This window comes from Sorex araneus, chromosome 7, assembly GCF_027595985.1.
Source record: "Sorex araneus isolate mSorAra2 chromosome 7, mSorAra2.pri, whole genome shotgun sequence".
Lineage (NCBI taxonomy): Eukaryota > Metazoa > Chordata > Mammalia > Eulipotyphla > Soricidae > Sorex > Sorex araneus.
In genome coordinates, this window is record NC_073308.1 from 54,760,976 (window position 1) to 54,773,868 (window position 12,893).

The 12,893-nt window shown below is 42.3% G+C and overlaps 1 protein-coding gene across 1 annotated transcript in view; it reads left to right on the plus strand.

Moving 5' to 3' along the window:
* The first annotated feature begins 4,746 nt into the window (after window positions 1-4,746).
* The window catches only part of GASK1B (golgi associated kinase 1B), a 57,208-nt gene continuing 49,061 nt past the window's right edge, over window positions 4,747-12,893 (plus strand). Inside the window, exon 1 of the mRNA XM_004606152.2 lies at window positions 4,747-5,881. Coding sequence (XP_004606209.2) covers window positions 4,966-5,881 — 916 coding nt within the window. The 5' untranslated portion in view covers window positions 4,747-4,965. The remainder of the gene's footprint in view (window positions 5,882-12,893) is intronic.

Genomic DNA, 12,893 nt, shown 5'->3' on the forward strand with positions numbered 1-12,893 from the left:
TCTTATATTTAAATAACTAAAACATCATAATTACTCCCCAAAACACTGCTGGTATGGCCATGTTGGTCCCCAGAATCACTAGGCACCTTACCTGGCCCAAACACTGAAATGTTGGGTTTATCCCATCAGTACAATTGTCACTGGCTTGGTCCCTGGAACTTGAGCATTACTTGGGAGCCCTCCCCAAATTCACTACTCTACTGCATTTCTATATCAAGGATAATTGTATATATAATATAGAAATAATATAAAATCAACACTTTGCTTATCGAAGTCTTTCAATTGTTATTAAAGAAGATATCTGGGGAAGTACAAAAATCATTCATATAAACAGCTAGCTAATTATATCCCAAGATAAACATATTTTTTAAATAAATACCATATAATTCAACAAATTTGGGGTATGGTGCTGCCAGCAGGTCAACCTGTACCTGTGGGACGAGTGCATCAACAGCCTGATGGTGCCTTCAGACTTCCAGATACCCCAAAATTGCCGCTGTGCCTTTAGCCAGATCCCAACAACTTAGGGCCAAGTTTACCAAGAAATTAAATGGCCAAAAGTTAGGTATATAGGAGACACACTCACAAACCACCTCGGGCTTAGCTATTTAAGTTCACCTCTTGGAGAGCCTGGCAAGCTATGGAGGATATCCCGTCCACATGGCAGAGCCTGGCAAGTTACCCAGGATGTATTCTATATGCCCCAAACAGTAACAACAGTGTGTTCTTCATGTTCCTGAAGCGAGAAGACACCATTGGGCTACATTAGCATGCGACAGGAACAAATGGAGATGTTATTGGCACCTGCTCGAGCAATCAATGAGCAACAGGATGACAGTGATACAGTGATAGGTCAACAAACAAAACACTAAGCCTACTCTCTTCTCTTGTTATTTTCCATCATTTTCCCCTCTCTTTCTTCATAAAGATATGAGACAATTCTCCTGGTTTTTATTTAAAGAACATTAAAGCACGAATTCAAAGAGGTGAATGCACCTCTACAAACACTGCAGCATTATTTACAATAACCAGGAGTTGGGAGTGATGTATATACCTTTGCTTAGATAAATGAATAAACATGTGCTATGACACACAATGGAATACTACTCAGCTATAAAACGATGACATATTGCCATCCACAACAATAAAAATGGATTTGATGAAATTAAGTGAAATTAATCAGAGGAAAAAAGATAAGACACGCCATAATCTTGTGCAGAAGCTAAAGAAAGAAAAATCAATCAAACCAATCAAAATCTTAGAGTTTGGTGGTTAGATGAGCAATTACATGTTATGTTTAGAAGTCATATGATGGCAATAAATTTCCAAACTGCTACTCATTTGAAAAAAATACTTAATTTTTTCTAGAAGGAAATTAAAGTTCTCTTTGGAGTCTCAAGGTACCTGTTGGTAGAAAACACTTTTCTGTTCAGGAGCAAAAGATGGCAAGTATTTCCACATTCTAAAATGTGGAGTCACCTTGCTGAGGGAAGTCGGTCTCTGCTTTGGGTATCTGCTGCTTTCTGCACAAATCTCGTGCTAGTATCTTTTGGATCATGTGTGAACTCAACATACAGACCCAAAGGAAAAATTCAGCCTGGAGGTTGTTTTCCACCAGGCCTAAGAGAACCGCCTGAGGAACCCAGGTGACCCCAACAGAACTGTGGACAGTGGAAAGTCACTGAAGGCCCAGCAGAGACACTGACACTGATTCCTGCATTCTTTTTCTTTTTTCTTTTCTTTCTTTTTCTTTTTTCTTTTTTTTTTTTGCTTTTTGGGTCACACCAGCAGTGCACGGGGATTATTCCTGGCTCATGCACTCAGGAATTACTCCTGGCAGTGCTCAAGGGATCATGTGGGATGCTGGGACTTGAACCCGGGTCAGCCGTGTGCAAGGCAAATGCCCTACCTGCTGTGTTATTGCTCTAGCCCCTCAACAGTGCATTCTTTTAAAAAAGATTTTTAAAAAATTGAATCTCTGTGAGATAGAGCATTACAAAATTGTTTGTGATTGCATTTCAGTCATACAATGTTCCAACACCCCCCCTCCACCAGTGTAATTTCCCAGCACCAGTGTCCCTAGTTTCCTTCCTACCCCTTCAAGCCACCCTACCCCAGCCTGCCTCTATGGCAGGCACCTCTCCTCCCTCCCTTCCCCGACCCCATATCTTTCCCTCTCTCATTTTAGGAATTGTGGTTTGTGCAGATGCTGAAAGGCTATCATGTATATCCTTTTACCTGCTTTCAAGACTTAGTTCTTGTCCAACGTGATCATTTCCAATTAGTATTGTTATAATGGATCCTTTTACAACCCTCCATCTCCCACACCTTTGACCAAGCACTCCTTCTGGCCCTATACAGTGCATTCTTCAGTCTGCACCAATCCTTCCCACTGGAGAAGAGTCTGATCATATGTCTCCTATTTGCAAAAAGAGGCTTTTTGCAAATAGGAGACATATTGAGGGTGGGCAAGCAGGGCAGTCAATGAAACTTAACTCACAACTTTTATTCAATTCTTAAACATGTTCTGCTGAAACAAGGATTTTTTTTGTTTTTTGTTTTTTTGTTTTGTGATCGCTATCAGAGACTTCTCATTATAACACAGCCTCAGACTAAAATTTACTTTTAATTTTTAAAAGTCAAAAGATCTTAAAGGAGTCAATCCAATTAATACTCGAAACATACTAAATTATAAAAGCCGCAATAAGAGTCCAACTCCACCAAGATTTTCTTTCAAGAAGTTATCTTTTATTACTAAAAATAATAATTATATGCTCATGTGCTTAAGAGGGACGAAAAAAAGATGTTGGCTTTGGTGCGTGAATTCTGAAGTTTCCCTCAACTTTCTTTGGTATCTCTGAGCCACTGTCAACATTAGAATTGTTCTTTTTCCCTCCTTCATGGGGGCAGCTATGTTAGAAAGAAAAGGTGGACAGTGCCAAAGACTTCTATGGTAATTTTTGGCATTTTATTCCTTGGAAATTTATTCCCTACATATAGATTTTATTTTCATTGCAAAACGTAGTCGTTTTTCAGATTTGCAAACTAATCACTTACCTGCCCGTCACATTACAACCTTCTTATTGGTTAAAACAAATCCTGTCCCTGCTTGCCTACCTGCCCGCTGAGTTCATTTCCCAGAGCCGCAGAGAGACTCAGCCCCAGTGAGACCCAGAGGTCCTCACCCCCTGCCTTTGTGCCAGGACTTGCAAACTTCCTAAGCCAATCACTAAGCACCTTTAAAATCCCCCCTCCAATCAGGGACGGCCCACGACTTCTTTTTGTGAGCTGTCGCATCCGAGCAACTGCACACACACTATAAATGTCTTTTCCTATCTCTGTGCACTCCTATCTCCCTGCTCTCTGCTCTGGTCCTCTTTGTTGTTAACCCTTTCTTCTCCTTATGAACTTTGTGGGCCTTCTCAGAAGTGGCGGGAGACAAAAGCTCCTTTGTAGATGGTCAAGACGGTGAGGTGAGTTGGAGCCCCCAGAAGCACGGTGCTCTGATCCCGACTTGTGGGATGGGGTAGAGGGGCGACGACATTCCTCTCACCAGGTATTTATTCAGCCACCCTTAAGTAAACACTCAGTTCACGAAGGTCCGGAGACCAACTGATATTTCTGCGTCTATTTCTAAACAGGACACTAGAGGGCTCCCAGGGGTTAAAAATAAGCAGAAAAATGATTTGAATGAAAACTGCTGCCTTACGGCATTGTTTCTCCAGCATTTCAAAATAAAGTTTATTTTTTTAACTACTAAAAAAATAGAACCTTGCACATTTTAGAACTGGCTTAGCAATAGTTTACAAGTAAGCATTGTGCTTTGCAATCAGGTTTCAAGGGAGCTTTTTAAAACTCAGTTGAAATATTTGAAATGTGGAACACTCTTGAGCATGAAATATGTTCTACTTACATGCCTCAGCCTTTAAAAGTTCTTTGCATTAGAGTCAGGGATTACATTCTTCCTGGAGCCGAGCGTGGGGCCAGCTGAGTGAGTAAGGTTGCTTCCGAACTCTTCTGTTTTTCTTCTTAATCATATGAAATTGTTTTAAAAAATCGAGTTAGAGATCCTTTTGTTTCTTTCAGCTGACTTTGGTGGAAAGAAAAGAAATGAAAAGCAGTTGCATCTGTTATTGTGTGTGTGTGTGTGTGTGTGTGTGTGTGTGTGTGTGTGTGTGTGTGCCTATAACTGCTTCTAGGATACATGCGTATTATGGTTTCATAGTCTGGCAAGTCTTAGTACAAAATAATGGAACATATTATGAAGCAAAAATTGTACCATCGATTAAGAGAATATGTTTCTAAATTTGAATGTCACTACTCTGAATTAACTTGAATGTTAAAACTTCTGCTCAATTAGCTCGTCCAGGAAATTAAAAAATATAGAATAGTTGTACTTTAAAAAATGCTATGCATCTTAAATCATTTCTGCATTTCATATAAACGACAAACCTCAATTTGTTCCATTTTAATGCTTTTCCTTCTGAATCAGATGGCTGGACTTAACAAGTTGTATTCTTGAATATTGTGGCTTGTTCTCTCTAATGTAAAGAGAACATCAAATCTGTACATCTATCATTTGTCTTTTTCTTTTTCTGGCAACTCGGAAAAAGTCAGTGTCCATGTGTATGAAAGGAAAGGGTTACTTTTTATTTCCCCTCTTTTGTACTGAGAGGAACTGAAGTCGTTTGAGATTGTGACTCAGTTTAATTCTGTTTCCATTCATTCGCAGAAACCAGCCACACTTCTATTGGGGGAGGCTGGCCGGCGTTTGAAGCATTTCTTGGGGGAGTGTATCTGCGGGGCGGCATCAACTCCATCCCCAACCTGCATTCCTACCTCCACCCGTTGTGGACCGACACCCAAGCGAAGGCGACAGCCGGGGATCCAGGAAGCCATGCATCATGTCAGCTGGAGCCTACAGCCGACTCTAAACTCTCTTCAACATGTGGATGCGGCCGAGAGATGACCTGTCCAGACAAGCCAGGGCAGCTCATTAACTGGTTCATCTGCTCCCTGTGTGTGCCGCGGGCGCGCAAACTCTGGAGCAGCAGGCGTCCAAGAACCCGGAGGAACCTTTTGCTGGGCACTGCCTGTGCCATCTACCTGGGCTTCCTGGTGAGCCAGGTGGGGCGCTCCTCTCTCCAGCACCGACGGGCAGCAGAAAAGGGGCTGCCCAAGCTCAGCGACCCCAACGCTGAGCCCCCCTTCCCAGAGATCCCCTTAGACGGGACCCTTGCCCCTCCCGAGGCCCAGGGCAATGAGTCCACGCTGCAGCCCAACGTGGTGTACATTACCCTACGCTCCAAGCGCCGCAAGCCCTCCAACATCCGGGGCACGGTGAGACCCAAGCGCAGGAAGAAGTATGCAGTGGGGTCTCCGCTCCCTGGGCAGGTGCTGATGGACCCATCTCTCCCGCTGCAGGATGCTGCGAGGGGCGCTGAGGCCGAAATGCGTGGGTACGCCCAGGGAGGAAACCCTGGGGCCAAGCCCGGGGAACCACCCTGGAGGCTGCTCCGGGGTCCTGGAGGGCCGGGTGGGGGCTCAGATCTGCAACCTGCCAAGGTCAAGGAGAGCAACATCAGGATCTACAGCGAGAGCGCCCCCGCGTGGCTGAGCAAAGAAGACCTCCGCAGAATGCGCCTCTTGGCCGACGGGGCGGTGGCGGGGTTCCAGGCAGTGTCCTCCACGAGTGGAGTGCTCTTGCTGGTGCTGGAGCCCGGCGCCGCTGGCCCCGGGCCCGCCTGTGGGCCTAGTAGCCCCTGCGGACTGCTCAAGCAGCCTTTGGACTTGAGTGAGGTGTTTGCCTTCCACCTGGACAGGATCCTGGGCCTCAACCGCACGCTGCCTTCCGTGAGCCGGAAATCAGAGTTCATCCAAGGTAACGGGGCGTCCCAGGCTTTGTTCTTTGCAGCTGTTGGGAACCGGGGTGGATTTTCTTCTTTCTCCCGCTCCTTCTTTACGGAGTCGTTTTCTCCACCCACGGCTCCCATTTGGCCAGCGTCGGCGTGTCTTGCCAGACGCTTGGCATTCTTGACTTTCCCAGCCCTGGGAGGGCACGAGCGTCCCAGGAGATGCCCGGGGTTCCACTTGCAAAAAAAGTTAGGCCACGCCGTGTAATCTTTGCTCTCCGCTTCCCTCGCTGCACTTCCAATGGCTTATTAAATCTAATTAAAGCCAATGGCAATTTGCATGATGGGGAGAGGAAGCCCGGCGGAAGAACGGAGCTTGCTGACAGTCAAGCATATTATTAGATAGGTTACTGTGGAAGTGAGTGGAAGTTTGTTTGTTGGAAAATTTCAGAAGTTAAAGGGAAGTGGCTTATTTTTTCTTCCACAGATGGAATCTTTTTGAGGCCCAAGTCAGACCATTAGATTCTACCCCATGAACATATATATATATACACACACATATACATATATATGTATATATATATGTGTGTGTGTGTATACACACATATATAATTTTATTTACAGTGGCTTCATTTCCTTCACTTTGCAAAGAAAATGAGGCAAAGCAAAGATATTCTGTTCTTTTCAGTTGCCCCAACTGGCTGCATGGTTTCGTCCAGTCCATAGCTGGTTTATAGAACCTGGTTTCCAAGATCTCTCAGGTGCTACTTTTGGGCAGAGTTTAGGGTATGTGGTCAATCATTGGAGTACAAGCGCTGGTCTGTGCTCCTGTTCTTGCCATATATAGATACTTTCCGATTCTCGATGCTAGATGCTACCCCAGGCTTTAAATACAAATCAGGAGGGGGGCGGGGTCACTGGTTTGCGTTTAAATACAAAATATTCTGAGAAGTTGCTTTTGTAGATCTAGGTTGTCTCCACAGGTCAACAGAACCCCCAAGAAATGATCAATGAGAGGCTTATTCCCTCACACCCGAAAGGCTAGTACTTTAGGCAGTTATCACTGAGTCTGAACTAAAGAGGAGTAAAAACTCTTGGCTGAGAATCAGTTACATTTCCAAAGACTTCAGTATTCAAATGTTGTCTTAGACTCGGGTGATTCTGGGTGTAAGCGTGATTTGCTTACAGAGATTTCATTTTCTTGACTTACCCTGGTGCATGCCTGAGTGCTTCAGATTCACAGCTATGTTTTGACGCCTTAAGCTCACAAAGCAGTCTACCTTGATTATGCTGATGTGAGAAAGCCTCTCAAACATTTCACTGAACCTCTGGAAAAATCTAATTTTTACTGGTGCTTACGATTTGCTAAGGATTATAGTAATTACTTCATGCATTCATATCTGCATTGATTGCTATGGATCATATATTGTTGTTCAGGAATCAGTATTTTTATTCCTTTTAATGGATACAAAATAACAGGCTATTTAAGCAAAGGAATTAGCTTCAACTCCCAGACTAGTAGCCAAGTTGGGTTTCAAATCTAGGTGAACCCAATTGGAACAACTGAGTTTTAGCATCTTTTATCTTTTATGTTTGATTTTTTGGGCCACACCCGGGGGTGTTCATGGCTTACTCCTGGCTCCAAAGGAATGCTCAGGGGTCACTCCTGGTGGGGTTCAGGGGAACATATAGGTCCATATAGGACCATGTCTCAAACCCGGGTTGAATGTGAGCAAGGAGAGTATCCTACCAGCTGTACTATCTCTCTAGTTCCTTAACTCTCAAAAACTGAGGCATAGATAAAGAAGATATTAGTGACCATTGAGACCACAGCCATACTATGAAGCTGTACTGGGCAGAGAGAGGTACAGGGCGAAACTTGTGATTCTGTATCACTGCACTTCAGGTCTTAATTGCCTTTGAGAAGAGAACATAAACACTTGAATACATTCTGAGGGTTGAGACTCTAATAGGTCCATTGGATTTCTCTCGGATAATCCTGATTGCTGTTGGAAAAATAAAGCAGTGACTTGGAACCCAGTTCTGGAAGTGAAATACTTAGGTTTGAATTAACTAACCTTGTGTCCTGAGAATGTTGTGGTATCTATGCTTGAGTTCCCTCAGCTCTAAAATGACAATATTACTCACCATATTAATTTGTTGCTAGTTAATACAGGGAGAAAACATAGACCTAGAGCTCTTCACAGAGAAAACAAGTATTATTTATTTTTGTTGCTTACACTAAGCACCTGATGTACCATTTAACTGAGTTACTCACCTAGTTTCCAAGCCTTACAATCATTCCTCTGTCTGAGAGAACTCTAAAACCAGCTCTTTTGCAGCTAAGTTAAAATTTTTGGTAGCTGGACCCATAGAAGATGTTTTATTTTGTAACCACAATAACCGTTGTCTTGGGAAATAAATGAAAAGACTGTACTTAACTTGAAAGACAATTTATATTCCCAGTATAGTCCTGTACAATTCAATTCTGAAATGTTCTTTTGGATGTAAGTGATGACAGAAAGAAATCAACAAAGTCATATAGATAAGATGCTCAATATGGTGAATTAAATATTCATTGCAAAAATATCAGACTTTTTGTTTTTATGTCTTCTCATATGTAACTAGTCATAAAACCAGGTGAATGTTCTTAGGACTCTCTGAGATAATTTATAATATTCCTAAAAACATAACTCTACTCAAATAACCAATTATGCTGATGAAAAGTGAATAAACAACCTCTTGTTATGGTCAATATATGTACAGAGAGAGAAATCTCTATCTCTGTCTTTATGGAGAGAGAGTCACAGGTGTTGTTCAATTATTCTGTTACTAATATTTTCCTGCTTGGAACACTTTTTTCTTTGATTTCCATGGAAATCTACCTTTTTCCTGTGGGAACTTCCAATTTTCTTTTGGTTCAAACATCCACCTATGGATGTGATCTATCTTATTTAATTTTCTAGTAGCTATTTCTGGCTCATTCTCTATCATATCTTGGTATTATAAATGCTTGTTTAATGATCTGCACCTTCCCATTATCCTCAAGGTCTGTGAAAGCAGAAGTTTCCTCTAGTTCTTGTTGTTATTCTAAATCTTGGGGTAATCTGGCACCTGATAAGTGTTTTATATAAATATATTTAAAGAAATGTAGGTATTATATTCAAACTGTCTCACAGATTCTAAACAATAGACCTATATATGCTTCCAGTGCCCAATATTCAGAACAAATGCTATTGTTTTTAGCTCTATATTTAATCTTGGAAAATCTCATAGAAAACTTTTTGTGTAGGTAAATAAAAATTTTCTTAGCAATTTATGTATTATGTCCATGATAATGCTTGTGGGACTTATGTTTGTGGAGACAATCAAGGGGTCTGTTAGCCTGATGCTATCATGAGATTTGGTAACTAGTATTTTGTAGGAGGAACAATAGAATTTAGTTTAGGTTCATAGTTCATATTTCTCTGAAAGTCTTGTTTTTATAGCTCCTTCCTTCCTTCCTTCCTTCCTTCCTTCCTTCCTTCCTTCCTTCCTTCCTTCCTTCCTTCCTTCCTTCCTTCCTTCCTTCCTTCCTTCCTTCCTTCTTCCCTCCCTCCCTCCCTCCCTCCCTTATTTCCTTCCTCCCTTTCTTCCTCCCTCCCTTTGTCCCTGCCTCCTTTCCTCCTTTCCCTCCTTCTTTACTTCTACCTTCTTCCCTCCCTCCCTCCCTTCCTTCCTCCCTCCCTTCATCCCTGCCTCCTTTCCTCCTTTCCCTCCTTCCTTACTTCTCCCTCCCTCCCTCCCTTCCTTCCTCCCTCCCTTCCTCCCTGCCTCCTTTCCTCCTTTCCCTCCTTCCTTACTTCTCCCTCCCTCCCTTCCTTCCTCCCTCCCTTCCTCCCTGCCTCCTTTCCTCCTTTCCTTCCTTCCTTCCTTCTCCCTCCCTCCCTTCCTTCCTCTTTCCCTCCCTCCTCCCTCCCTCCCTTCCTCCCTCCCTCCCTCCCTCCTTTTTCTCTCTTTCTTTCTCTCTCTCTTTCTTTCTTTCTTTCTTTCTTTCTTTCTTTCTTTCTTTCTTTCTTTCTTTCTTTCTTTCTTTCTTTCTTTCTTTCTTTCTTCTCTTTCTTTCTCTCTTTCTTTCTTTCTTTCTTTCTTTCTCTCATTTTCTTTCTTTTTTTTGAATGCAAAAACAGCAAGACTCTTCACAATTCTAAGAGTAATGTTAATGTTATTCTATACCAGACACAATTTTAAATACTACGTATATATATAATTACCTCATTAAATATTCATAAATTTTTGTGAGTTGGGTACCCTATGGAAACATTTTATGGATATGCAAGCAGAGATCCAGAGTAATTAGGTATCTTGCTCAGTTATATAACTGCCTGGGTATAAAAAGGATAAATGAAAACAAAAGGAGATGTAATACAGGATCAGATGATATTATTCAAGTGATCCAGCTTTCTAGAAGAAGCTTTATGTTGATTCCATGCAAAGACAAATATCCTAATTATACATCTTATCTTTGGGTTAGTTGTTTATTTTTAATTAGTATAGCTGATGGAGGTGATCCTATCAGCATAGAACCTCTAGTTCAGACTTTATTCGGTACTGATCTTGGTAAATTGTAGGTGATTAGCCTAGAATACTAATACGTGTGTGTGTTTGTGTGTTTGTGTGTGTGTGTGTGTGTGTGTGTGTGTAATCAGGGGATTTACTGGCTTCATACTATATGCCAGGCCATTTTCTGACAAGTGTTTCTCCAAAGCTAACCCAGTACTGGACAGGTCTGCCTGGAGAGAAGTTAGGCAGTTAGGCTGTGATTAGGTGTGTATGTGGGGGGGGAGGGGAGGTGCAGGGAAGGGGGGCCTGCGGGCGCCAGTAGTCTCCCATTGCCAAATCCAGCAATTATCACTGGAACAGATTTTCATCCTATGCATACATGTGTGGGAAATGCAAACACAGTTGAAATATAATATCAAATGAATTTTTCACAACAGTTTTGCAGTAATTAAAATGTTAGTTGTGGATTGTATAAAGAAATTGGCGATGCGCAAAAGAAACAGCACAGGTGTAAGGCACTTTCCTTACACACACAGCCAAGCCCAGTTCAATTCCCTTGGCACTTCCTATGGCTCCCCAAGCACTGCCATGAGTGATGTCTGAGTACACAATCAGGAGTAAGTCTGAGTACCAGAGTGTGCCCAATCTAACCCCACCTCTTAAAAAATCTAGTGTGGTATATCAGAGTGTCTATGCCACACTTTCTGTTATTTATCTGCAATGTCATTCAAAATTCTACAGAACAGAAAGTAATGATATTTTAAATACAAGTATCCTGAAGTTCATTGCGGTTATAAAATTTGCTATAAAATAACAACTAGTTAGCAGGAGAACTGGAAATTATACCCAGTTCTTTCTGATAAAGCTTTCTCAGGTCTCATCTCACCAAAACCACCTCTTGAATAAGACTTGATATAATTAAAGCATTGTGACAACCTGGGATAATTTTAGCAAACTAGAATTTTTTTTTCCCCAGCAAACTGGGAATATTTTTCCCCAGCAAACTGGGAAAATTTTAGCCTGGCAATTTCTGATTTACAGCTATGTGAATATTTTCATTCATTTCTTTTCTGAAATCAACATTTTAATTTGACACACTTATTATGGGCTGGAGCGATAGCACAGTGGTTGGGTGTTCGCCTTTCATGCGGCCGACCCATGTTTGATTCCTCCGCCCCTCTCGGAGAGCCCGGCAAGCTACCGAGAGTATCAAGCCCGAGGGGCAGAGCCTAGCAAGCTACCCATGCGTATTGGATATGCCAAAAACAGTAACTATAAGTCTCTCAATGAGAGATGTTACTGGTGCCCGCTCGAACAAATCGATGAGCAACGGGATGACAGTGACAGTGACACTTATTATGCCCAGTAAGCATTGACACACCACTCTGAACACTACTGCAAGTTTCTTTTCCTTTTAATTGAGGTATCATGATTTGAAGTGGTATTGCTATTAATGTCTTAAACATGCAATGTTACTGCATCACACCCACAGAGAGCGTGCTAATATCCCTCCAAAGCTGGGTATTTTTCTAAATGCCAAAGATACTTATCATATTTTATTGCATTACCATGCTAATCATATGTGTGCATACACAACTGAACATATTTGTATGTTTTCTTCCAACCTATCCTTATTCGAGTGGCAAATTGTCTCAGAGGTCATCAGATATTATGGGATGTTTAGATCACTGCTTAATAAAATGTTTGAAGATGCTTATTTAAGATGAGGCAAACAGGGGCCGGAGCCATAGTACAGTGGGTAGGGTGTTAGCCTGGCATGCGGCTGACCTGGGTTCAATCCCCGGCATCCCATATGGTCCCCCAACCACTGCCAGGAGTAATTCCTGAGTGCAGAGCCAGGAGTAACCACTGAGCATCTCTGGGTGTGACCAAAAAGAAAAAAACAAAGAGATGAGGCAAACAGACCATGTCCATGTAAAAGTCCAGAACCTAAGAAGTCTGAGGTCTCCTGTGATCTTCAGTTAAGCAGCCTCGCCCAAGCTCCCCCGGCAGTTTGCACAGTGATGTAAAGGAATCCCCAGCGACAACAGTTTGGTCACATTTAAGCATTGTGCCATTTTTCATTCCCAGCATGGAAGATGCATTATGTATGCTTTATTTTTAGGATGCTGCTTTGTTGCCACCAAGCTGTCATACTGAATTAAGGTAGTCCGGTTCCAGGAATTCTGTATGTCAAGGCTGCATGGATGACAAACTGCAGGCACCCCACCAACTTCCATTTAAATTCATTGTCGATCCCAGGTTGCTCACTGTTTTCCAACTTGTGTTCCCGTGTCTTATTATAAAGTAGAAGAGAGACACTGTGTATTTTCCACTGTCTTTTTGAGTCCATGAGTACAACACGGAGTTGCTGGTCTGATGGAGCAGTTTCGAGAACAATGGGACGGTAGCTGTGTTGTTTTATGTGATTTCAGACTCTGGGGTCAGCACAGAGGCGTGTTGTAAAGAGCTATGAGAGTACTTGCCCCATAACCTGGA